This window comes from Periophthalmus magnuspinnatus, chromosome 7, assembly GCF_009829125.3.
Source record: "Periophthalmus magnuspinnatus isolate fPerMag1 chromosome 7, fPerMag1.2.pri, whole genome shotgun sequence".
NCBI lineage: Eukaryota > Metazoa > Chordata > Actinopteri > Gobiiformes > Gobiidae > Periophthalmus > Periophthalmus magnuspinnatus.
Window position 1 is genome coordinate 3,403,267 of NC_047132.1, and position 27,860 is coordinate 3,431,126.

At 44.2% G+C, this 27,860-nt stretch overlaps 1 protein-coding gene across 1 annotated transcript in view; it reads right to left on the reverse strand.

Annotated features, from left to right (window-relative positions):
- Nucleotides 1-27,860, reverse strand: part of wrap73 (WD repeat containing, antisense to TP73) — a 38,757-nt gene that overhangs the window by 2,461 nt on the left and 8,436 nt on the right. Inside the window, exons 5-10 of the mRNA XM_033969108.2 lie at nt 19,066-19,138; nt 9,963-10,066; nt 3,111-3,197; nt 2,621-2,755; nt 1,997-2,074; nt 1,825-1,924 (exon numbers count right to left, since the gene is read on the reverse strand). Coding sequence (XP_033824999.1) covers nt 1,825-1,924; nt 1,997-2,074; nt 2,621-2,755; nt 3,111-3,197; nt 9,963-10,066; nt 19,066-19,138 — 577 coding nt within the window. The remainder of the gene's footprint in view (nt 1-1,824; nt 1,925-1,996; nt 2,075-2,620; nt 2,756-3,110; nt 3,198-9,962; nt 10,067-19,065; nt 19,139-27,860) is intronic.

A 27,860-nucleotide genomic window follows, 5' to 3' on the forward strand; every position in this document is an offset into this window, starting at 1 on the left:
TGTGTGTGAAGTTGCTTTGTACAGTTTTGTTTCAAGTTTTTGTATCTGTGTCAGTCGTCCGGGTCTGATACATCGCAAAAGAAAAATAAAATCTGTTAACTGGACAAACGTTTGGCCAAGTTCTTCAGTTCTGGTCAGATTACGGTAGGACACTGCCTCATTTATACCTGAGGGAAGGAGCTAACTACACTGAAACCCAAAACCTATTTGGGTCTGAGGATGGAGTTATAGATAGGGCATCCCCTACCTATAACTCCATTCTCAGACCCAAAACAAAACAAAGAAAACTAACAGACCAATAGGGCTAGCCAGGTTGCTAATAGGTGTGAAATCACTAATTAGTGACTTGAATGACTAAGTAGGACTCAGCACAGTGCACACTTAGGGTAGCACAATAGGCCTAGACTATAAACAGAAACCTGTAGACAATATAGACAATAGGTGTGTTAGTTTCAGTGTAGTTAGCTCCTCCCTTCAGATAGATATAAGGCAGTGTTCACCAGCAATCTGACCACAACTGAAAAAGCAGCTTGGATGAGCAGCAAAACGTCTTCATTCTTACAACGTTTTGTCCAGTTGACAGATTTTATTTTATTTTTTTTCGATATTTTTGAATATTTATCAAAAATTGTTATGGCATAGCCTTGTGCGCAGTCTTGTACAGGCACAAGAAGAGATCGGATAGGCCCCAGGAGAGATCAGGTGAGCGAAGTTGTCGTATCTTTTTTTGTATATTAATGGAGAATTGTCGTGGGGGAGTGTGATGTGAATTGAAGTTTATTCATGTTGTGAAGAAAATATTCTTATCATATGTCATTAAATGCATTTGATCTGTGTCAGTCTGTCAGACCCACACCATACATTAACAAGTGTGAAGGCTCTGTCTCCATCCCACAGGAAAGTCGTTGTTGTTCTACCTAAAGAACAACAAATGTAAAAGTTCATTATCATATGGGTGTGAAACAAAAGTCACTCTGCTTTGAAATGTATGTAGTATGGTCATTCTGGTATAAAATACTCAGGACTTAGACTGGGGATAGGACTCAGAGACTTGGGAGGCTGGGAGGCTACCAGTTTGTGGCCAGGGCAGGCCTGGGTCCTGTCCTGCCTGTATCTGCTGTAACACAGAATAAACCTTTTTCTGCATTTCAAACCTCACTGAGCTTCGCAAATGGATTACTTTTCATCTAGAATTGTAATTTTTCCAAAACAGGGAGCATGAATGCCATAGGCTTGTGGGCGGAGTTTTGTACAGGCTCGTACTGCTAACAATAAAAAGGGTTCGAATAGGGCCTAGAAGAGATTACTGAAACATGCATGGATGACATCTAAAACCTCTTCAGGCGTGTTTTTGATGAGGGATTACAACAGAGATTATAACATGGTAGGAATCTTAAAAAAAATATGTTTTTCATTATATTCTCTCTTTAAAGAAGACATATTATGCTTTTGTCTGCTATACAGTTACAACCTATGAGACTATGGATTATTAGTTTATATTTTGGACATTTAAAATTGCTGTATTGATCTAAAACCTCTTTATAAAAGTAATCAGTCATACAAAGTCCAGACCATGCGGCCCTCCCTATCTGTGGATAGCTGCAGATCACACTAGCAAGTAACCAAATCCTACGTTTATCACCAGTTTAGAAGAAAATACACAGTGTGACAGTTTGGAATATGGAATTTTTGAACAATGGCGTCTTGAAGGCTCTGAGTAGGTAAAAGATAAGGAGAAGCCATTATAACTTTGTTGAAAGCTCTTAAAAGTCATTTTTGCATATGTCCCCTTTAGGTTAAAACAAATAATAATGATGTGCGTACATTTGCTCTGCGTGCTGAAGAGAGTGGAGCTCATGCAGATATTGGGGATGGACAGGTCTTCACTCACAGCCGGTCGTCTCTCCACTTCCTTATAAACAACCTTGACACACACATGCTATGATTTGGGTCATATTTCTTGAACATCGTGTACTTTTTTGCTAATAGTTCTTACAGCTTTGGTGTTGTTAATTGTTGAAGGGTGCTCGAATTGTGCAATTTTCTTCCAAGTAATGTGATTGAGGATTCGTACCTGAGGCAAGGAAAAACACACTTCTTAATTAGGAAGAAACCATATGTAAGGTTTTGATTTTAAATTCCATAAACATTACCTAACTGTGTCTCCAGGTATGATGGTAGATATGTTCAAATCAAATATAGCTTTTAGTGATAAACAATGTAAAGCTGATTTATTATTAATTACAAACACATTGGACATGATGGCCAAGTTGATTAGTTTAGAATTTTGTGTTTTCGTTCTCCAAACTATTTCCTATTATTATCCAATCAGAAAGCAGAATGAGTCTCACATGAGTCTTTCATTTAGGTTTCCAGTTCCAATGCTGAAATCCAGATGGTTAAAACCTAAAAGGACTCTCTGTGCTCTGAATCCTCACTACCTAAAACTCAAAACCTACCTTCAGTTGTGACTGTAGTACACTGTAAGAGCGCAGGCTACAAATAGTTCCTTTAATTGCCATTTTGTTTTTATTATTTTTAGCTCTTACATGAATTACACTACTGACAAACAGTACACAAATGTAAACAAAAACACAGGCTTTTAAATGGTTGTTCTTACTTTCTCATCATAGCTGCCGATGGCCAGGAATTGGCTGCTGGGGCTCCAGGACACAGACTTGATCCCTAGAGACCACTCGTATGCACTGTAGGTCGACAGAAGACGCCCATCCAGAGAGTAAAGCAACATCTTATACTGAGGGGAGAAGAAAATGTTTAAAGTTAAATTTATTAAATTATATAAAATTAAATAGACGGGGTATTACAGATGAGAAAAGCTTTATATTCTGAGGTAACCACTAGACTTCGAGTAGACATTTATAGGCATGAAAAAACCTAGACTTAAAAAAAAAGAAAAAAAAAGGTAATTTTGTTAAGAAGGTGCAGAGAGTCACAAACTAGCTTAACAGTATTGACTGTAAGTCATATACAGTGGTGTAAAGAATCCATTATAGGCTTTAATCTGAAATACAATTTTGTCTAAATTGTAGCTTTTATATCCGCAACAATCAATATAAATTTGCTGATAATCAACATATACTGTTACAAACCTCTAGACAGCTCTCCCACACTGCCAGGACACAGCCATTGGAAGACCACTCAACTCCAGCCAAGTCCTGAGTTTCTGTCTCAAAATGCTGAAGAACACCAGGGAAGAACCACAACAGCAATTAATATTCCTACTATGGTAAAAGCGGTCCCATTGGCAAGTCAGTATACAGTGCACACAATTAGCTCGCTTGATATTATGTTGTTTGAAAAAGGGAATAAATCACTTAAATAATTGCAGCATTTGCAATTTGTTACTCAAATTGTTATTTCGACAGTGGCTCAGTGGTTAAAGTGTTGGTCCCCCAACCCGAAGGTCAGAGGATCGAGTCCCGCTCGGAACAAAGTTCTATTGTTGTGTCCTTAGGCAAGACACTTCACCCACATTGTCTAGTATGAAAGTGGTGTGTATGCGAATGATAGGTGGTTCTATTTCATCCCTTCTGACCGCAAGAGGCGGTGCTTCAAGCACTGGATGATCACTCTTGCGCATGCGCAGGTCGAGATTTAATAACAACAAATTCACCTATGACCTTCCGGTGACCCACGTGAGGCTATATAGTCACGTGACTCCGGAAGCACAGTCCCTTTTTTCTTCTCACGCTTAGGTCGAGTGTGTTGTGGCTACTCGTGAATACTGCTTAGTACCACAATTGTTTTCTCCCTTTGGTGACAGCTTACTCCTCAGAGTCCCGTGACTTGTGATTTGAGTGCAGTGTATCACAGTCGGGGTAGCGAGTGCGACTCGCCCCTCAGGGGCTGCGTAAGCTGCACATGGCGGAGTGCCTCACCTGGAGTGGGTGGTTCCCTGACGCCGGTGAGGTGCACGATTCACTAGGACCGCATGGTAAGTAGTTTCTGCATTATCTGTTGGAAGCACACCGGATCGGTGGAGCTGGTTTGTATTTGCTGCCGTGTTCGGTTCAGCTCGACTTTTGCGTTGACTATTGCCGCATTCGGCTAATATATCTGTTATTTTGGAACCGTGCTCGGTTCTTTAGCTCATTCTTATCAGCAGTGTTACTGTTCGCTTTGAGTTTTTGAGTCTACCACCAGTGGCGTTTTCGGCTCGACGTGGTATTTTTTAATCCCAGTTGGCGGATCAAGAGTGGCGTTTTCAGCTTGACCTGATCTAGCGTCTGTTGTGATGGAGTCCATGTGCTGTAGAGCTTGCATGACTCCACTTCAACCTGAGGATGGACATGATTTATGCCCCTTATGTTTGGGAGTGGACCACCTTAAGGAAGGCTTGATGGAGAATGCTTGCATAAGTTGCAGCATTATGCCTAGATCCCTGCGTGCTGACCGCCTGGCTGCGTTTGGAAGAGCTGGGCCCTCTGACATACAGGACACCCAGTTACCGGCGAGCGGGATGGTGAGGAGAAAGCACTCTGCTGTCGACGCTTCCCCTACCCCGCGTAAGCGCAGCAAAGGGGATTGCTCTGTGGGATTATCCTCGAAGGTGGATAGCCTTACTTCAGAGCTCACTAGAATGAAAGCTCTCATTGAGTCCATGCAGACTCGGGATAGCGACCAGCGAGCTGCTCAGCGGGATGTGTTTTCTGTTTGCGAAGACGATGCCTTGTCTGTGGCGGCATCAGATACGCACTTCCAAGACACTGACTGGGGACGGTTACTGGGGACGGTTTGGATGCTTGTTCTGACATATCAGAGTTGAACTCACACAACTCCACCTGCTCTCAGGGAGGTGACGATGACTCAGCTGCCTCCTCTTTACGCGTGGCTTTTGCACGGTTACAATTGGAGGCACCGGCGGCGCAGCCTATGGTTTCTAGTGCGTTTTTTAGACGACAGAGCTCTGCGTCTTCCTTTTTGGTTCTAAACCAACGTCTGATGGAAGGGTCCTTGCTGCCGTGCAGGAGGTGCCCAAGTTTGGATTGGGACATATGCCAGCGGTTGAACCAGCTGTGGCCTTCCTTATTGTGGCTCCAGACGAGGCTCTGAGACCCAATGCCAGGTGCCCACGACCTCAGTGCCGGGTTACTGACGAATTGCTGTGTAAAGCTTACGACTCTGGGTCGTATTGGCCTGTCCCATTTACTGTTGGGTGTAGCGACTTCACTAGAGACTTCTAATGTCGACGCGGCTACGCAAGGCTTGGTCGACACGTCCCTACAAGCATTTGCTTTTATGTCAAGGGAGCTGGGCCACCTGCTGTCCATCCTGACCCAGGTGCGTCGGCAGGTTTGGTTGGCATAACCTCCCTTGACCGAGACGTGTAGGAGAACCTTGAGAGGATTACCTGTGGTTTCGTGTGAACTTTTTGGGGAGGCAGCGCTGGAGGCTTTGCAACGGACAGCCCAGGCCTCTCAGACTAGACATCAGCTGGCGGGCCTTCACCGACGAGCCCCTCCTCCTATTGCTCCTGGGTCTTCTACTACACACCAGCAGACATATGCGCTCTGTGTGAGAGCACAGAGTGATCGGCCCAGGGCTTCACATGTGCCTGCAGTTCCGACGCCGGCCTCCTGCTTTCGACCAGGGCCGAATGACTGCCATTTCGGACCCGGCAAAATCCGTGGCACTCAATCTAGAAATAGCAACCTTGCTGGAAAAGGGTGCAATTGTACACGTAGACCCTTGGCAGGATCCGGGTTTTTTTTATTCAAGATACTTTCTTGTCCCGAAGAAAACTGGCAACCTCTGTCCAGTTTTAGACCTGCGAGGTCTCAATGTGTTTTTAAAAGTCATGCCTTTTCACATGCTACGCACCTCAGAGGTGCTTCAGGCACTTTCCCCAGGCGAATGGTTCACGACAATCGATCTGAAGGATGCTTATTTTCATGTACCGATCGCACGCAAGCACTGGAGGTTCCTTCACTTTGCTTTTCAGGGGAGACATTTTCAGTTCAGGGTCCTCCCGTTTGGGCTGTCCCTGTCACCCAGGGTGTTCACTCAAGTGGTGGCAGCAGCCTTGTCTCCACTACAGGCGTGGGGTTTGAAGATTCTACCTTACCTCGACGACTGGTTAATTTGTGCACCCAGCCGCGACCAGGCCATACGCGACACAAGGCTTGTACTCGAGCATGAGCCGCTTGGGTCTGTGTGTGAATATGGACAAGAGCAATCTGGTCCCGACCCAGGACACTGTCTTTTTGGGGATGGCTTTAAGCACTGTCACCATGGTTGCGTGCCCTTCTCCCACAAGGGTCGACAACATCATGGGGATGCTGGGTGCATTCCAAGAGGGAGAGGCCCTGCCATTCCTGTAATATCTCCAGCTTCTGGGCAGGTTGGTAGCAGCCTCCAGTGTAGTTCCGCTGGGACTACTTTCATTACGGCCGATGCAGATGTGGCTGAACAGCCTGCAACTGGATCCAACTCGGGTCGCACACAGACACAAGAGGCTGCGTGTGTCTCCCCAGTGTCTGTACTCCCTGTCTCAGTGGGGAGACAGACGTTGGATCCTACAGGGCGTCCCGTTGGGGCATCTACCGTCATGGAGAGAGGTTGTGTATACGGATGCATCCTCCACGGGTTGGGGTGCAATATGGCAAGGTCGTGTGATACAAGGGACATGGACCTCGAGTCTGATCAAAGAACACATAAATGTGCTGGAGTTAATGGCTGTGGACTTGGCACTGCACCATTTTCTGCCGAACTTGCAAGGCAGGCATGTGCTTGTACGTTCAGACAACAGGTCGGTGGTTTACCATATAAATCACATGGGAGGGACCAGATCAGTGAATCTCACACAGAGAACACAGCAGCTTCTCATGTGGGTGTCCGTCCATTTTGCCAGCCTGCGGGCAGCCTATCTCCCGGGGATGCTGAATCAGGTGGCAGATTTCCTCTCTCGCCAGACTCTCTTGCCGGGGGAATGGAAGCTTCACCCAGATGGTCTGCACCATCTGGAGGGTCTTCGGCAGGGCCGAATTGGAGCTGTTCACTTCACAGAAAGCGACCCATTGCCCTCTCTGGTTCTCTCTGAGGGACAACACCAGCCCGCTGGGTCAGGACGCATTGGCTCACAACTGGCCTCACGTTCTCTTCTACGCCTTTCCTCCTTTTCCCCTCATTTATCAAACACTCCTGAGGGTTCTGCAGGAGGGACACAAGCTTCTGCTGGTTGCCCCATTCTGGCCAGCGAGGATCTGGTTCCCACTTCTGCACAGACTCTGTTGCAGCTCTACAATGCGCCTCCCCGCCAGGACGGACCTCTTGTCCCAGCTGGGGGGACAAATACTGCATCCCCATCCCAACCGCCTTCAGCTCTGGGTGTGGCCTCTGCAAGGCCCGGTGTCGCATTCTCAGAGTATTCTGGAGGAATAGGACATACGATCTGTAATGCCTGGGCACCATCGACACAGCGGCTGTACACAAACAGGTGGAAACTGTTTGAGGAATGGTGCAAGGGACATAGAAAAGATGCGTTGCGCTGTTCAGTCTCTGCTATCTTGGCGTTTTTGCAGGAACTTTTGGATTGTGGTCTGTCGCCTTCGACATTAAAGGTATATGTGGCTGCAATATCTTGCTGGCACAGTGGTGTGAATGGTGGCACTGCGGGCAGTGACAAGAACGTTTCCCGTTTCTTGAAAGGTGCTAGACGGCTTCATCCACCTACACGACCAGTGGCTCCTTCATGGAATCTTTCACTGGTCCTGGAGACTCTGCAAGCTCATCCAATCGAGCCTACTGCCCAGGCAGACATTAAGTGGCTGTCGTTTAAGACGGCATTTGTCCTCGCCATGGCTTCGGGTAAGCGTGTGGGTGAACTGCAGGCCCTGTCTGTCAATGAGTCCTGCTGTAGATGGCATGCTGATGGCTCAGGTGTAACTCTCTGGCCTAATGTCTCTTTCCTCCCGAAGGTGTTATCTTCTGCTGATAATGCCCAACCGCTCCAGTTGGCGAGGTTTGGCATGGAATTCACCACAGAACCTTTATGCCCTGTTCGCTCAATGGAGGGTTATATACAGGTTACGGCAGGTATAAGACGGTCAGAAAGTCTGTTTGTGTGTTATGCTGACCCATGTAAGTGTAGGGCCCTGTCTACACAGCGTCTCTCTTAGTGGGTTGTAGAGACCATTACACATGCTTATACCTCGCAGGGGCGGCTGATACCTGAGGGCGTGAGATGCCATTCAACCAGGGGCCTTTCTACCTCCTGGGCTGCTATGCATGGGATTCCCCTAAATGTGATCTGTGCTGCGGCCTCTTGGACCTCACCCTGCATGTTTGCCAGATTTTACCAGGTGAATGTTGCGGTCCCCCATCCCCTGGATGGAGTGTTACGCAAGCATCATGCTTCATTATGAGGAGGTAGGTTACTTGTCGTGGTCCATGGATTCCTCGTGACCATGTTGTTACAAGTCATCCAGTGCTTGAAGCACTGCCTCTGGCGGTCAGAAGGGATGAAATAGAATGAAAGTTACATATGTAACTATGGTTCTATGAATCCCAGATGACTGCCAGAGGTCCTGGAATCCTCGTGCCCTCGCGAGAAGGTTAAGGGACTGTGCTTCCGGAGTCACGTGACTATATAGCCTCACGTGGGTCACCGGAAGGTCATAGGTGAATTTGTTATTAAATCTCGACCTGCGCATGCGCAAGAGTGATCATCCAGTGCTTGAAGCACCGCCTCTGGCGGTCATCCGGGATTCATAGAACCGTAGTTACATACGTAACTTTCACTTTTCCTCATTGCCTGACATGAAATCAGACCACTCCTGCACTTGAGGTGGAGTTGGAGGAGTTCAAGTATCTCAGGGTCTTGTTCACGAGTGAGGGAAGGATGGAGTGTGAGATTAACAGGCGGATCGGTGCAGCGTCTGCAGTGATGCGGTCGCTGTATTGGTCCGTTGTGGTGAAGAAGGAGCTGAGCCGGAAGGCGAAGCTCTCGATTTACCGGTCAATCTACGTTCCTACCCTCACCTATGGTCATGAGGTTGGGTAATGACTGAAAGGACAAGATCGCGGATACAAGCGGCCGAAATCGGTTTCGTCCGCAGGGTGGCTGGGCGCACCCTTAGAGATAGGGAGGAGCTTGGGCGCACCCTCAGTCACACAGGAGGAGCTCGGAGTAGAGCCGCTGCTCCTACACATCGAGAGGAGCCAGCTGAGGTGGCTCGGGCATCTGCTCAGGATGCCCCCTGGACGCCTCCCTAGGGAGGTGTTCTGGGCATGTCCCACCGGGAGGAGGCCCCGAGGAAGACCTAGAACACGCTGGAGGGACTATGTCTCTCCGCTGGCCTGGGAACGCCTTGGGGTCCCACCGGAGGAGCTGGAGGACGTGTCCGGAGTGAGGGAAGTCTGGGAGTCCCTGCTTAGACTGCTGCCCCCGCGACCCGGCCCCGGATAAGCGGAAGAAAATGGATGGATGGATGAAATCAGACCAAAATTATTTCTATTTGCTAAATACCAGAATAATGGAAATCAGACCAAAATTATTTCTATTTGCTAAATGCCAGAATAATGAGAGATTTTTTTCATTATTTTCTTCAAAGTCAGAAGTTTACATACAGTAAGAATTCTATGTCTTTAAAAAAATTTGGAAACCCAGATGATTATGTCATGTGTTCGGAAGCTTCTCATGGATTTATTGACAATACATAGATATATGGGCACATAGTAATATAAAAGAAAGTACTATGAAAATCACATTCTATTGTCTAAATAAAAATGTTTTTATTATCATTGTAGTATGGAAATTGGTATTGAGTCCATCCCTTACTATCAAAATCATGTTGATTTCATTATACAGAAGCCATTTTCAATATGAAATGGCTTCTAGATGGGAGCCAGAACCAAAAGATCTTGATTTCAAAAAGTGTCCAATTGAGTACCTTTGAAACAGTTTCCACTTTTTAATAACAATAATAAAACAATAAGCTTACCTTTAGTAAATGCCAGTCATCACACACAAAGATACTGATATAGTCTTTGCAATCTCGCCGTTCAGCCAGGGCCATGTAGGAGCCATCTCTGCTGAAGTCTAGGCCTGTCAGAGAGATCAGAGGAGGCTCCAGTCAACCAGTGTAGGATATACACCATCCACTGAACACTATTTAAATAAACCTATACCGTTTTCTACCTATGGGGACAAGATGTGATAAGATATTAGCATGGGGATCCTATGGGGATTAGATTTTAGGCATGTCGCACACCACCATAACTTTTCTCAAGGGCCACCTGCCTTTTTGTCACCATGGAGAGGCTATTGCTTTGCCTGGAATATTTCACTAATTGGCATTAACCCTATCCATCTCACCTTTATTAAATTACAGGTGTCTTCTTGCAAAAAAACAAAAACAAAACCCAAAACACATGCTTATATGATTATTATATGTGTGTGTGTGTGGGGGGGGGGGGGGGGGGGGGGGGGGGGGGTGTTGGGGTGTGTGTGTGGGGGGTGTGTGTGTGTGTGTGTGTATATATATATTACACAAATCTGGAAATCACATTGTATGATTTATTTTAAATTATTTGTATGTTACTGCTGCAAATAAGTATTTGAATACCTGTCTATCAGCTAGAATTCTGACCCTCAAAGACCTGTTAGTCCACCTTTAAAAAGTCCACCTCCACTCCACTTATTATCCTAAATTAGAAGCACCTATTTGTGGTTTTTAGCTGCATAAAGACCTGTACAACCCATACAATCAGTAAGACTCCAACTACTAACATGGCCATGACCAAAGAACTGTCAAAATGCACAAGAGACAAAATTGTAGACCTCCACAAGGCTGGAAAGGGCTACGGGGCAATTGCCAAGCAGCTTGGTGAAAAAAGCTCCACTGTTGGAGCAATTATTCAAAAATGGAAGAAGCTAAACATGACTGTCAATCTCCCTCAGACTGGGGCTCCATGCAAGATCTCACCTCGTGGGGTCTCAATGATCCTAAGAAAGGTGAGGAATCAACCCAGAACTACACGGGAGGAGCTGGTCAATGACTTGAAAAGAGCTGGGACCACTGTTTCCAAGGTTACTGTTAGTAATACACTAAGACGTCATGGTTTAAAATCATGCATGGCACGGAAGGTTCCCCTGCTTAAACCAGCACATGTCCAGACCCGTCTTAAGTTTGCCAATGACCATTTGGATGATCCAGACGAGTCATGGAAGAAAGCCATAGAACTTAATTCCACGTGGCTGGGTCTTTCAACATGACAATAACCCGAAGCACACAGCCAGGAAAACCAAGGAGTGGCTCTGTAAGAAGCATATTAAGGTTCTGGAGTGGCCTAGCCAGTCTCCAGACCTAAACCCAATACAAAAACTTTGGATGGAGCTCAAACTCCGTGTTTCTCAGCGACATCCCAGAAACCTGGGCTTAGATTATGTCACTCACATATATACATACATACATCTTCCAGTGCTGGGGGATTTGTTTAGTTATGATTTTCTTTTAAGTAAACCAAGACTTTTAAACCATTTTTACTATTTTTAACTAAATTTTTGATGAGCCAGTGAAATGTCCGGGGAAAGAAACAAAAGGCATTCTTTCTGCGAACGCTGTCGGAACTATCAACAACAAATTTATGAGCTACAAGCACGGATATTTGTTTTAAAATCTGAAAAGGACTTCACCGAACGCTCCCTGTGACTTCCAGTGGTAAGCAGCCTACAGTTACTTCCAGAGAAGAGGGTGAAAAACCTGCTACTTTCAACTTAAACCTGAGTGATACAGTGTCTTTTCCAAAACGACAAAAAGACAAGAATTTCAAGCCAACAAGTGATATGAGACGATGCTAATATAGTTACATCACCCAAAATACAGCTTACAAACAGATTTATACCACTGTCACAGACTGATGTTGATGTTTTGTGACAAAAATCAATTTTCTGTTTGTATATTAACAAGAGCAATGAAGTTGGCAAAAGAGCGGCGGCAGACAGGCAATCTGTGCCAAACGTCAAGGTCAGAGATACGCTGCTGCTAGGAGACAGTGCTATCAGAGATGTGACCCACAGAGGAATCCAACACTGTTCAACACGTGTGTGGTCAGAGGACTGCACTACATTGAGAACTCTGATCTATTCTGGAAACGAGAGGACCTGTTCAGGGGAAATGCCCCCCCCCTTCACCTATGGCCCTTCCCGACCATCTAGAAAGCCTCATCAGATAAGGAATTAAGATGGCTCCCCTCACACCTAATATAGTGCGATCGAGAGTTCTGGCATCAACTATACAGAACTCTTCCCCGTACCTACCTATCCCCCCTCGTCTTTCACCCAAACTCCCCCCTGCTCCGCCTACTCGGCCCTCAGCTGGTCTCTCACCCAAACTCCCCGCTGCTCCATCTCTTCGGCCCTCACCTGGTCTCTCACCTAAACTTCCCCCTGCTCGCCCTTCCCTGCCCTCCCCCAGAGTTGTTATCAACAAGAGCTAGGACACACAGGGCCTCTGCTGTCTCAGGACATACAGTCATGATAAAAATAATATCATGCTGAGGCCCTGTGATGGAGCTCTATCTACAGTTACACCATGTAGACTGATTAACAGAAGGACAGTTAGACTGTCCAATCAGAGACATTTAGTTCACATTCCCTGTAAGAAGATAACATCCAGCCCTACTGAAACTAATCTGAAACTTGCTCAATATCAGATCTTTATGTAACAAGTTATTTTTAATTAATGATTTTTTATTTCTTCTTTTAATGTTAAACTTTATGTTTTTAACTGAAACATGGCTTGAGGCTTTTGAGTATGTTTCCTTTAAAATGGAGCTAAAACGACCCTCCATAGTCTACTTAGTTATATACAAACCTCCAAAGCACTGTCTGAGTTTTATTGATGAGTTTACTGAGATGCTTTCAGTCGTATGCAGACTTTGATGGTTTAGTCATTACAGGTGATTTTAATGTACATGTGGATAATGTGTTTGACAGAAACGTTGAAGAGGTCAGTTCTGTCCTTGAAACCTTTGGTCTGACTTAGCATGTCAGCGAGCCCACCCACAACAGAGGGCACACTCTGGACCTGCTCATTACAAATGGAGTAAATATTTCAAATGGCAATGTGGTGGATGTTGCTCTGTCTGATCATTTATGTGTCTTCTTTGACCTGTGTGTTATTCCCAAACCAGTGGCTGGTCCTGCAGTTGTTCGAAGGAGACACATAAATGATAAAACAGGTGCACTGTAGGGATGGGACAATATTACATTTTAGACTCACGATTATTGTGGCCAAAATAATCGCGATTAACGATATTATCACGATAATTATTAACCTGTTAACGCTCCGACGGCCCGGGCCTACTTTACAACTTTATAGCAATGCGCATACACTTCTGTGTCACCCACACAAACAATCTACACATCAAATGAAAGCTGCGCCGCTTGTCTTTCTGGATATGCAATCCATTTTCACCTGCAACCACCACGGTGCTGACAGGAAAGACGTTTTTACAGAAAAGTCACAAAGTGTGAATTTGGACTTCACTTACCATTGAGCGCTCTGGTTCTGTCAAATATCAACATATTCACACAAAGTTGGTCTCATTTGTTCTGTAAAGGTCCAGAGAATATAATCCAGTCAAGAAAATATGTCCACAAAATAAGATCCTCCATGTCCAATCTGCTGCAGGAAAGTACTCTAAATATGAAATCTGCCCCGTCACTTCTTTGCATTTCTTTTGTCGATTTCAGGCATAATAAACTGTCGATTTCAGGCATAATAAAGGCATAATAAACTGAGAGCGCCAACAAAGCTGACTGACACCAGTGTTGGCCAATAAGGTGGGGGTTGTGCGTTACTGAGGCCGCAGACAGCGAATCAGTGCTACAGATGACTGAAAGTTTACGCCCCACTCTTCCCCTTGTAGAATCAACCAATTACATTACACACATTTAGTGACGTTTTCCCCTTACAGCCAATGAGCAGCGAAACAGGATGATGTATAACACGCCATGGTTTTCCGTAAACAGACGTACCCGGAAGAAAATGTGTACTCCTCAATGCCATGTTGTCGAAATGGACCAGTCCTTGTTGCGCCGGAAGTGACGCAAGTGCCCGTCGACAAACACTTAGAACGATGCATTTAAGACACTTTGGCGAATTGGGAAATGGCCGAAGCCGAGTGGATGCAGAAATCTGTGCATAATGGCACATTTTATGCACTGTTATTTTGCGTTTTAAACATGATAAAACGGACAAAACAAAGGGAGTACGTGATCGAGGAAACTGTGGATGTTTGTACAAGTTATACTAGAGGCATCTCGGACCCGGAGCGGTTCATGGCAAAGAGTAAAGATCCCACAGTGGACTCAGGGGTAAAGGACCTTCTTTTTTGATGGATTGGATGCTGTTCTCAATTGGTAAGCGTGGTTTATTCTGCTATTGACTTATACCATGTATAATCGTTAGCATTGCTTCTGTGCACATAGTGCGCATTCAGAACATCGGCTCTGGCACATTTGTTTTCAGCTGTATGAATTAGACTTAATTTGTCTATTGTTTAAAAGGTGTTGTTTTATTCTACAGTTTGCATTATTGTAGGTAAAAATATAAGATGTACACACATTCAAAGTCCTCCTCCTGACATACAAAACCCTAAACGGTATGGCCCCATCCTATCTGCAAGATGCTATTGTCCCGTACCAGCCAAACAGAACACTCCGCTCTCAGAATGCAGGACTATTAGTGGTTCCTAGAGTGTCCAAAAGTACAGTGGGAGGGAGAGCATTCAGTTACCAAGCTCCTGTGCTATGGAATCAACTCCCTGCTGATGTTAAACAGGCCCCCACAGTCTCTGTATTTAAGACCAGGCATAAAACCTTCCTCTTCGGTATAGCTTATGACCAGGTTACTTAGTGAGGGAGTTAGGGAGTGACATTAAAACCCGGGATAAGATAGGCTGCAATAGAAGATAACTAGCTGGGGGAAGTATGGCAACCTGAGCACTATCCTCTGCTTTGTCCTATTTTCTCATCAGCAACGCTATTCACATGTTGTCCCCTGTCCCACTCCCCCTGTGGAGTGTAACTCTTTCAGATGCCCCGATGACAGCTGGACCCTCTCCTTCTCCCGGCCTGGCCCTCCTCCACCCGCCTCCCTCTCCTCCTCGCCTGGCTCTCATCCTCCTCGCCCGGCTCTCCTTCTCCTCGCCTGGTCTTCCTCCTCCTCGCCTGGCCCTCCTCCGCCCCCCTTCCTCCTCCTCGCTGGCCGATTTTTCTTGTTTTGTCTGATTTTTCCTGTTGTTTGATTTTCCTGTTTGTTTTTGTGTGTAGGCAGCACGGTGGCTGAGTGGCAACACTCATGCCTCACAGCAAGAAGGTTTGGTTCGATCCCCGGGTCGCCCAGGCCTTTCTGTGTGGAGTTTTGCATGTTTTTCCCCGTGTCTGGATGGGTTTCCTCCGGGTACTCCGGTTTCCCCCATCAACCAAAACATGAACGCCCTTCGAGACAACTGTTGTTGTGATTTTGGGCATTACAAAAATAAAATGAATTTAATTGAAATGACATTAGCATCTCATCTGTGCGCACGGGTGAGGCGCATTCCTGTGTAGAGTTATGGATCAGACTTGGTTTATTGTTGATATCTGGCAGAATATAGTTCAGACAGAGATAAGCACAGAAGCTAACAAGTGTCATTTCTATGAGTGGGCAAACACCAGAACTAACATCTAAACGTTGTATTGGAACTGGAAACATGAGGCAGTGTGGCCGTAAAGACAATTATAATCGTGTGTGATGATCACGATTATTAAAAAATGCCACGAACGATTAATTGCAGACCTTTTTTATCGCAGTTAACGATATTATCGTATATCGTCCCATCCCTAGTGCACTGTTCATGGAAATGATACACTTTGAAAATGCCTCATGTTCTAATGTTGATGATCTGTTGAACTCTGTAACTTCCAAGTGTTTTGAATGTTCAGGACACCATTACCTCGATCAAGGTTCCTCCAAATTAACAACTCCTTCGATGTTTTCCAATCAGATTTTAGACCCCACCACAGCACTGAGACTGCTCTTATCAAGGTGATAAATGACATCATCCGCCTGAACACTGATGCAGACAAAGTCTCAGTCTTGATCCTGTTGGATCTGAGTGTAGCCTTTGACACCGTGGATCATGAGATCCTCTTACAGAGACTAGAGGACTGGATGGGCATCTCTGGTACGGCACTAAAGTGGTTCAAGTCCTATTTAGAAAACAGGGAGTACTTTGTTGAAATTGGAAAATGTGTCTCTGATAAAATGTCCCTGGCCTGTAGGGTGCCCCAGGGGTCAACCTGGGACCCCTGTTGTTCAATCTCTATATGCTGCTGCTAGGCCAGTTAATACGCAGCAATAATGTGTCCTACCACAACTATGCAGATGACACTCAGATCTATGCCTCACTGGCAGCAGGTGAATATGGACCAGTGGATTCACTCTGCCACTGCATCCAACGGATCAGTGTGGGATGCAAAACAACTTTCTCCAGCTAAACTCAGACAAGATTGAAGTCATCATCTTTGGCCCACAGAAACATGGAGAAAGTGTTAGCAGTCACCTCCAGTCGCTCTCTCTAAAACCATTTCTAGCCTCAAATCAGGCTAGAAATCTAGGGGTAATAATGGACTCAGACTTGAACTTAAACAGCCACATCAAATCAATAACATCTGAGGCTTTTTACCATCTCAAAAACACTGCAAAAATCAAAGGTAGATTGTCAAAGCCAGACTTAGAGAGACTTATCCATGCATTTGTCTCCAGTAGGTTAGACTACTGGAACAGCCTACTCACGGGCCTCCCCAAACGAGCCTTAAGACAGCTGCAGTACATCCAGAATGCTGCTGCTCGGGCCCTGACTAGAACCAAGAAGTTAGAGCACATAAGTCCTGTGCTCAGGTCTCTGCCCTGGCTTCCTGTAGCTCAAAGAATAGACTTTAAAGCAGCTCTGCTTGTGTATAAGTCTCTCCAAGGCCTATTTCCAAAGTACATATCTGACATGTTAGTGCCATATGAACCATCTCGCACTCTGAGGACTTAAGGGACCGGCCTCCTGCTGGTGCCTAGAGTCAGGACTAAACATGGGGAATCAGCATTTAAGTTTTATGCAGCTAAAACCTGGAACAGTCTTCCTGAAGACAACAGAAAACAGTTCTGTTTAGCTGTGCATATGACTGAAAGGTTTTTATTCTGCACTCTTCTGTTTTAATGGTAATTTTATGATTATTTGTGATTATTTATGTTTTCATTTGCGTAATTTTAATGTCTTTCTTATTCTGTAAAGCACTTTGAATTACCTTGTGTACGAATTGTGCTGTACAAATAAACTTGCTTATATCGGTCCGTTATGGTAAAGAAGGGGCTGAGCCGGAAGGCAAAGCTCTCACCTACGGTCATGAGCTCTGGTTAATGACTCAAAGGACAACATCGCAGATACAAGCAGCCGGAATGGGTTTCCTCCTTAGGGTGGCCGGGCGCACCCTTAGGGAAAGGGAGGAGCTCGGTCACACAGGAGGAGCTCGGAGTAGAGCCACTGCTCCTACACGTCGAGTGGAACCAGTTGAGTTGAACCAGTACGCCATGCCCAGAACGCCAGAAATGGATGGATGTTTAAATGAATAGTAATCCTACTGTATGTACATTTCTGACTTTGACGAAAGTAATGAAAAATTCTATTAAAAAATAATAATAATCGTTCTCTTATTATTCTGGCATTTAGCAAAACAAGAAAAGTTTAGCCTGATTAAGAATCACCATGAATAACTGCTGGAGAACATGTAGGAGTTAGAAGGTCCACAAAACCTACTTTCCGCTACCTAGCTCTCAACAGATTTTACTAGAGCTTCCAATATTTGTGAAGGCCTTTGAGTGTTATCAAATATCTCCATATAATAGCAAATGCCCAGTACAATGATACACCCAGAGCTCCAGTGCTATGTCTCCATCAGGGCCACATTATTTCTATGGGCATTCTTGTCTCACCACGTTGCATGTTGGAAAACGGGGAGAGTATTGGACAATCATTTTTCCTGCACTCGCTGACAGCTCTGTTATGAAGGGCATGTCCTATTTACTGAGGAGGGGAGCAGCTGTCAGCCAGGGAGCTGTGGTTTCGCGCATACTCAGCCCCAACCTGACGGTAAAGAACAGCATGTGAATCAGACCATAATGGTGTCCTCAGGTGCTCCTCAGTAGTGTGAGGAGAAAGTTAGATTATAGGGAGATATTGTCCTTTTTTGTCAAACTGTTACAGATCCTATACATCTTAAAAGGCAGCTGAATTAAAACAAAAAAAACAAGCTAAAAACAAAAATTTTAACTTAAAGCAACAAAACGTTGTTGGTTACGGCACACCAGAGCCATTACTCTTTGGAGAATCTTTCAAAATATGGTTTGAACTTTCTATTTTCAAAGAGATTAGGACTGGGTATTGCCAAGAACCTCATGATACATTATGTATCCCAATAAAGGGTCCATGAAACAGTACATATCCCAATACAATTACTTCAATGCATTACATTCCCCAATACATGGATATCCCTAAAGCAGTTACTACATCAATGTTTTGATTCCGTAGGATAAGAAAATACATTGGATTTTCATGTCGACATTATACCTAAAGGGCATGTACCTGATTTCAAACCACGAGTCAGGAACATGATTTAGTTTGAACTTTTAGCCCCACCCTCACTTAATCCTTTCTGCCGCTCTGATTTAGCACCATGACACAGAAACAACTGTCTGGGATAGGTGCATGCAATTGTTTTCCCATAACACTTGTTAACATTGAACCTTACATGATGAAAAAAGTGAACTTGTCATAGTAGCTTCTGTATTAGTTATCATTCAGAAAAAGTGGTTTGTGTAATGATGATTATGATCATTATAATTTGTCACGTTGTCACGCTACACATTTCTGTAGCAGTGTTTAAGCTCACAGGTAAAAATTAAAAATGACTTCAACAAACATGTAAATAAGCAAATGTCCAAGTATTTGTAAGGATCCTGACTAATGTTGATTTTGCAGAACACTGACCCTTTAATTTGTACTTACCTTTTTGACAGGCTTTGGGATATTTGATATAAGACACAGCTTTCGTACACAGTGACCACACAGTTATTCTGAGCTGTGGGAAGAAAAAGAGTAGAAATGATTAGTTCAGAATTTACGTCTCGCTTTTCAAGATGCAAATGTTTTCTAAAAAATCCACAGATACATTTTCTCACTCAGCCTCAGTTTAAAATGTACACAAATTGCAAAACCTTTCAGAATGGAAGGAATCATATGAGGGGTAATTGAGTAGATTTTTGGGTTAATTGTACTTTTTTGTAGATTTTTAAACATATACTTGTACTTATAATTGAGTCAAATTCTAAGCATGTAATAATAATTAATTACATTTTAACTCATAAAAATACCTATACCTACAAAAACACATAATAACACAACATCACCCACTCTGATTGGCCAGAATATATTTTTAGCAATGTAACTTCTACTTGGCTACAAATTTTCAGAACCCGTTCCACAGTTGGTCAATTTTGAAACAGAAATAGATCATACAAAAATTCCCTTTCAGTTCAATGCTGTTAGCTACAAATAATATCAGCTCCTATGCTATGCACTTGGATACCCATAAACTGTGTTATCTGTAAAGCACTTTCTCTCCCTTGGTAATAGCTCCATAGACTTTGTGCTAGACATCAGTTTATATAAGAGCCATTTGTTTGCTAACGCTTGTTGCATATGGTGTCTGGGTGTCAACAACAGCCTTTTAATTAGACCATTACTGAGTCAGACCTGGAGTCCACACAAGACTGCAGTATTCCTGGGGGCTTCAACATTTGTCTCTCATCCGCAGCTTAACACTCAGAACATCCCATTTATCATCAGGGGTAAACTGGGAGAAACAAATGAGCATCTAGGCTACAATATAATGATACATGCTTAAGTTTCACTTTTTGATTATATCAAAGGCAACTATATTTACTCTGTGCTGTGTATCTATTGGCTCATTGATGTGGATATTTAATGCCAATGTACCAAAAGTTGGCACCAAACACATTTTTTTTAAACCAATATATACTGGACATTTTCAGTCTATACCAAAGAGCAGCCTAGTTTCGTTTCTCAGCTAAATCTGTCAAGTGGACAAAAAGTTGTAGTAGTAAAGACGTTTTGCTGCTCATCCAAGCTGCTTCTTCAGTTCTGGTCAGATTGCTGGTGAGCACTGCCTGAAGGGAAGAGCTAACTTCACTGAAACTGTAAACAGCAGTTGACAGATTTAACTTTTACAATGGATCAGACCTGGCCAACTGAGGGATTACACAGATTTCTCCAATCCAAACATGTTTTCAGTCTTTCTATAAATGACTGTTGTAAACCAATCACAGATAACACACACACTGTTGATAAGTTATGCAAAAAAAAATTACTGTGATCCAATGAAAGGTTAGCCATTTACTTACAGCACATCCCCCAAATGCATAGTCTGCATGCATAGTTCTACGCATATAATAGAAAAAAGGTTATGTGTTAATCCCTCGTGAGGGAAATTTGTCTTCTGCATTTGACCCATCCCAAGCGGTGTATTGCAGTGAGACACTGCAGTACAAGGCTTGGGACCCATCTCTAGATCTTGAGTTTGACTTCAGAACTATATTCACCAGAGTGCCTGGAGGAAACCCACCCAGACATGGTGTGAAACATGCAAACTCTGCCCAGAAAGGCCTATCCATCTCAGGAGTCTCAATTATAAAACATATGTAGATCCAAAAATGTTACATACTCCACTTTCATGCCAAGTTTGTGATCTATAAAGACAAATTTACACAAAAATGAGCAATAAGGTCCAAGAGGATTTCAGAGAGGAGGCAGGAAACTATGTTGTACCAAGAAAGATGAGATTTGAGCAGGTTTTAGGAGGTTTGAGAAAGTATTTTGTTGATATCTACACTTAAAGACTACGTAGAATTCATGTAAATTTGTATAAATGAGAATCAAGGAGTTGAATCCAGAACACAAGAGAAGAGACCCTCTAGAGACCCTCTATGCTGCTTACAGTTTTTTAAATCAATGTAGTCATTTCTTTGCCTCACAACAACCACATATTACCTGTATTCATGCCCATGTGTACATGCCCTCCTCATTCCTTATATATTGAATGCAGGAATGCGCCACTATAAATCTTCCCAGTGACAAAGCTTTCATCGTGCTGCCTGGCCGGACACCTGAGCTGGGCCTGTGTCTCTGCTCTCACAGCCCTGAAGTGTGGCCCCAGTATCGGCCTCACACCTCCAGCTGTGGCACCCCCTCACCGCACGCTTCCTCCAACTCATCTCCATGGCAACAGGCCACAAAACAAAAACACTTCTGAGATGCCTTGAAGCCTGCACATAGGGGAAGCACCAAGAGGCCGACTCAAAAGGCAGAGTAACTTTAAACCAAGCCAAGAAAGAGGAGGGGTAGTAAGGAAAATAGGTGGGAAATGCTTTTCCACATGCAGCACTGTGCAGTGAGATCTTGGGCGGTAAAGCGACACGTACGATGGGGTTTCTGCACTGATGGTGAGGTGCTGCTCTGGTGATGGGCCACAGGCGTCAAAGCAGGTGTGAAAATTCAAGACCCGCTCCTCAAAACAGCTGCTGTTTATCCATTTGAGATGGAAGAAATAATGCTTTTACAAAGGACAAATCACTGGTTCCACTTTTGTGAGCTGCTGCATATACACACGTGGACAAAATTGTTGGTACCCTATAAAAGAAAAATTCATAATTGTCACAGAAATAACTTGAATCTGACAAAAGTAATAATGAATAAAAATTCTATGAAATTTAACCAATGAAAGTCAGACATTGCTTTTCAACCATGCTTCCACAGAATTATTAAAAAATAAATTAACTCATGAAACAGGCCTGGACAAAAATGGTACCCTTAGAAAAGACTGAAAATAATGTGACCAAAGGGACATGTTAATCCAAGATGTGTCCACTAATTAGCATCACAGGTGTCTACAATCTTGTCAGTGGGCCTATATATAGGGCTACAGGTAGTCACTGTGCTGTTTGGTGACATGGTGTGTACCACACTCAACATGGACCAGAGGAAGCAAAGGAAAGAGTTGTCTCAGGAGATTAGAAGGAAAATATAGACAAGCATGTTTGCTGTGTTCTCCAAATGACTTCTAGTGAACTGTAAACGAGACTTCTTGTGGATGGTTTTCAACAATGGCTTTCTTCTTGCCACTCTTCCATAAAGACCAGATATGTGTAGTGCACGACTAATAGTTGTCCTGTAAACAAATTACCCCACCTGAGCTCTGAATCTCTGCAGCTCTTCCAGAGTCACCTTGGGCCTCCTGGCAGCATCTCTGATGAGTGCTCTTCTTGTTCATTCTGCAAGTTTTGGTGGACGGCCATGTCTGGGTAGGTTTGCAGTTGTGCCATACTCTCCATTTCCAGATGATGGATTGAACAGTGCTCTTTGAGCTGTTCAACACTTGGGAAATCTTTTTAGATCCAAGCCCTGCTTTAAACTTCACCACAACTTTTTCTCTGATGTTCTTGGTTTGCTCCTTTGACTTCGTTTTGTGGTTTGCTCCCCAACATTCTCTTAACAAACGTCTGTGGCCTTCACAGCACAGCTACATTTATACTGAGACAAGATTACACACAGTTGGACTCTTTTTAGTCGTTAGGTCAACATTCAATCTGTCCAAAATCATCAGGCAACTACTAAAAGCAATTGATTGCATTCAAGAAAAATGGGGCTGAATACTGCACGCTGCAATTTTAAGTTTTTTATTTAAGAAAATGTATTTATTTACATAAAATGCTAAGAAAATGTATTTAAATGTGTGGTTGTGACGTGTCAGCTCCTCTAAATCCGAGGCCATGGTTCTCGACCGGAAAAAGGTGGTTTGCCCTCTCGGGGTGGGTGGTGAGTCTCTGCCCCAAGTGGAGGAGTTCAAGTATCTCGGGGTCTTGTTCACGAGTGAGGGACGGATGGAGCGTGAGATTGACAGGCGGATCGGTGCAGCGTCTGCAGTGATGCGGTCGCTGTATCGGTCCGTTGTGGTGAAGAAGGAGCTGAGCCGGAAGGCGAAGCTCTCGATTTACCGGTCAATCTACGTTCCTACCCTCACCTATGGTCATGAGCTCTGGGTAATGACCGAAAGGACAAGATCGCGGATACAAGCGGCCGAAATGGGTTTCCGCCACAGAGTGGCTGGGCGCACCCTTAGGGATAGGGTGAGGAGCTCGGTCACACGGGAGGAGCTCGGAGTAGAGCCACTGCTCCTACACGTTGAGAGGAGCCAGTTGAGGTGGCTCGGGCATCTGCTCAGGATGCCTCCTGGACGCCTCCCTAGGGAGGTGTTCTGGGCATGTCCCACCGGGAGGAGGCCCCGGGGAAGACCCAGGACACGCTGGAGGGACTATGTCTCTCGGCTGGCCTGGGAACGCCTTGGGATCCCACCGGAGGAGCTGGAGGACGTGTCTGGGGTGAGGGAAGTTTGGGAGTCCCTGCTTAGACTGCTGCCCCCGCGACCCGGCCCCGGATAAGCGGAAGAAAATGGATGGATGGATGGGTTGTGATGTGACAATATGTGAAAAAGTTCCAGAGGGATGAATACTTTTGCAAACCACTGTACATATGTGTGTGTGTTCACTATTCAACACTACAAGAACATTTCTCATCATAACATGCAACCCACAATGAAGATCAAAGGTATGACTATCCTGTATCATGCCTAAAGACAGAGCAGATGCAGAGGATCCACTGACCACTGATGTTGTGTGGGACTTTGAGACTCCAAAGTAGCTGCATAGAGCAGCTCTTTAAAAAAGAAAAAAGCCCTGAGGTCTCATTTATAAAACTATGACTTTTGGTACAAATTTCACGTAAAGTATCGACAAAGTACAAACTTCCTCAAACTTGCTCACTTCTCATCTCTATGAGTTCAGATCTCCTTCTGGCTCATCTTTGAAAACTCTTATGCGCAAAATATGAGTTTATGGATGAGACTGCTCATTTTCACATCAAGTTGTCTTTTTATAGATCGCAAACTTAACGTGGAAAGTCACGTCATTTTTGTATATACACACTTTATAAATGAGACCCCTGGACAATAACACAAGGACCAAGGATGAAAGGAGAGAACTAAAAAGCCTCCATTGAAGCAGATGAAATTGAAGAAGACAGTGAAAAAGTTAAAAACTAGAGAGCTGCCTGATCTCCACCAAGTTGTGAATATCTTGAATCAGAGGACCTATCCATATTTAGTCCTGGGTTAAACCTGGCTTATTTTTGGGATGATTTATGCAGGTGATCCAGATGACTACATTTGAAACCTGTTTTCACTGTTTTCAAGAAAATGCTGTTTCTTCAATGTATTTGATGTAGGATTTATTTTTGATGCTCTGAGTCTCCCATCCTTCAGTCACTCCCCTTCTGAGATCTATCACAACACAGTCAGCATCTCACTAATGAAATTACTGCACATCACATCAGGTTTGTCTCAAGTAGTTCCACAAATAATTTAAGAATTATACATATGCTGAATCTGATTAATTACATCCCTATTACCATTGTATAATTTAGACATCTATTTATTTGTACACATAGACAATAGTTTAAGTTTCATATGCATATAACTGTAAGTCAATGCTGCATCGACTTGGTAGGAATAGCAAGAATTTCATTTTGCAAAAGTAGCTGTCCACAGGGAAAAGGTTGGAAACTCCTAGTCTAGGGAATTTGGAATTATCTGAAATTATCTGAAATTATCAGAACAAGTCCACTGAATGTTTGGGCTATAAAAAAGAGACGGCTTGAATACGCAGGAGTATACAAATGTTAATGCTAAAAAGTAACTCCTATATTGATCATGATGGAACAAGATTAAAAGCTCAAAACTGGAGTTTAGTGGAATATGGGCCTTTAAAAAATTACTAAACTAAATTAGGGATTTCACAATTTCTGTTAACTGCAATGAGTAATGAGATTCTTATAAGCCGTAGTTGCCCAAATACCAAAATGACTTGGGTACAAGCAACTACTGCACTATATCCAATTCATTTATTTAATAAAGTGACGAACAAGTATTTATAAAATAGCTATCTGAAATCTTGCACAGAGCTGGTCACATGCAACAAGAGTTTTGTTACTAAAAAGCCCCAGCTACCAGTCTTGCAGCTCTTAGTGAGTGCATCCAATGCCATATAGTCCAATCTGTCCACACAGGATTAAACCATGGGAATTCCTCATACAAAGCCACGTCCAACCGATATAGCTTTATTCTCCTGTTACAGCCCTGCCATACTGCCTTGGGAACCAGATCTGGATGCAGGCGTATACCATTGTCCTATCATCTTCGGTTATAGCACTGGAAGGATGCTGCCAACAATGCTACACGTTAGCAGGGCTCCAATAGCAATGAGCAGGAATGTTATTGCTAATCCGATGCCTGTGACATAAAAAACCATTAAAAAAGTGGCGGAGCTCAGCATCGTCCTTGGCGCAGGTTTTTCCAGCCGCAGCTTGTCACCCTTGAGCTGGTGAACGTGGATTAGTGTGGATGCGTGAGAGGCTTTTGGCGAGCTCCGAAGATAAACAAAAGGAATTTGGGGGGGGTGACAAGTACTCACAATACACGGAGAGGTTTCAGGTGACGACGCGCCATTAAATCTCTGACATGGAAGCATCCTGAATGATTGACAGCTGTTCCAAAACAACATTTGTTTTATGATGTCTGATGACACATATTAGAAAAGATCTATCAATTAAAGAGTGGTATGTCGCTTTTTTGTCAGTCTGCTTGTCTTTATGCCATTGCTTTACCTGAAAATTTTTATTTTATTGAAAACATAATGTGATGGGAGCGTATCTTCCAGCTACAAAGCTATTTTTACTGTAGAATGCAGATGTTTTACCTGAAACGATTTCAAATATTGCAATTACATGATTTATTTATTTTTTTCGTATAGTATATAAAACCTGTTATCTGAAAGTACAAACAAGTTTTGAAATGCATGCCCCTGTTCAGTACTGTGAACTTTATCTTGATGTGAAAATTTATTTCAAATTCAATTGCAACATTTGTCAGAAAAAAACAAATCAATCCGAATTCATACGCAAGCCACTGTACTGTCAAAATATTACTTCCAAATTACAGGTAGTCCGGGACTGCCACAAACTCTTGTTATCACTAATGAAACAATTATCTTTTCCTACTGTCCCAATAAAACTTGTGAACTTATAACTATGTGCGTCCCTGCATATCTAAACGTGGAGCCAGTGACGAGCGGCTAAGCTAAGCAGATTTACTGACACATATGCAGACAAACAGAGTGGCACAAGCACGATCCGAGCACAGCTGTCCAGAACGAGTTAATATAGCAGGGCTGTTTATGAGCGGGGATGAAATTTAAGCCTGACACCTACACCCGTCTGCCATGGTCTTAATGAAATTTTGAAGCGGGGTGAAGGTAAGTTCAGCAGACCACTCACCAAGGTGTTAGGCCGCTTATACTGCACCAATTACACTACATTATCAACCGCAATTACAAATCAGGGCTAGCTAGTGCCAAGCAGTAGCCACTAAAGAAGCGTGTGGAAGCAGACAGATGTTAACTCATTAAAAGGTCCTTAATAAGGCAAAATATAAGCTACTTGAGCAACGCACTTTGAACAACTTACTATTAATATTTCAAAGAAATTATTCAAATATTTCTGAAGCCACCCTGTGGAGGAAACTAATTTCATAATTTCATAATTTCAAATGCCTTCTCCAGATCCACAAAGCACTGGCTAGGCAAACTCTCGTGAGCCCTCGAGTATCCGATGGAGGGTATAGAGCTGGTCCAGTGTTCCGCGACCGGGATGAAAACCACACTGCTTCTCCTGAATCCAAGGTTTGCCTGTAGTTGTAACACACCCTCCGGTGCCTCTTCTTAAACACAGGGACCACCAGGGTCTGCCATTCTACAGGCACTGTCCCCGGCTGACGCAATGCAGAGGCGTGTCAGTCAAGACAGCCTCACAACCTTCAGAGAGTTAAGATACTCGGGTGGAGTAGCTTGCCAACCAGCTCAGTGACTTCAGCAAGGGTGATGGATGAGTCCGCCTCTGAGTCCTTAGTCTCTGCTTCCCCCTCAGAAGGTGTGACAGTGGGATTGAGGAGGTCCTTCCACCTTCCCACTGTAACAACATCCCCAGTTGAGATCAGCAGCTCTCCACCCAAACCATAAACAGTGTTGGTGAAGCTCTGCTTCCCCCTCCTGAGGCGTTGGACAGTTTACCAGAATTTCTTTGAGGCTGAACGATAGTCCTCCTCCATGGGCTCCCCGAACTCCTCACAGCCCAGAGTTGTTGCCTCTGCATGCTTGGTCTGAAGGCACCTGTCAGCTGCCCCAAGAGTCCCATAAGCCTAGGACTCCTTCAGCCTGACGGCATCGCTTATCTTCGGCATCCACCACCAGGTTCAGAGATAGGTACCAGAGACCTTGCCACCACATCTATGAGCAGCCGCATCCACAATAGAAGTGGAGAACATAGCCCGTGTCCCCAACCTCCCCCAGGATGGGGGAAAAGCATGTCTCGCTTTGTCAGACTCTGCTGACAAAGGGCTCCGACAGACGTTCCCAACAGGCCCTTACAATACACTTTGGTCTGCCAGGTCTATCTGGCTTTCTCCTCTGCCAGTGGATCCAACTCGCAACCAGGTGGTGATTAGTTGACAGCACTGTCCCTCTCTTTACCCGAGTGCCCAAGACACGCAGCCGAAGGCCAGATGACACGATGACAAAGTTGATCATCAACCTCTGACCTAGGGTGTACTGGTGCTGCAT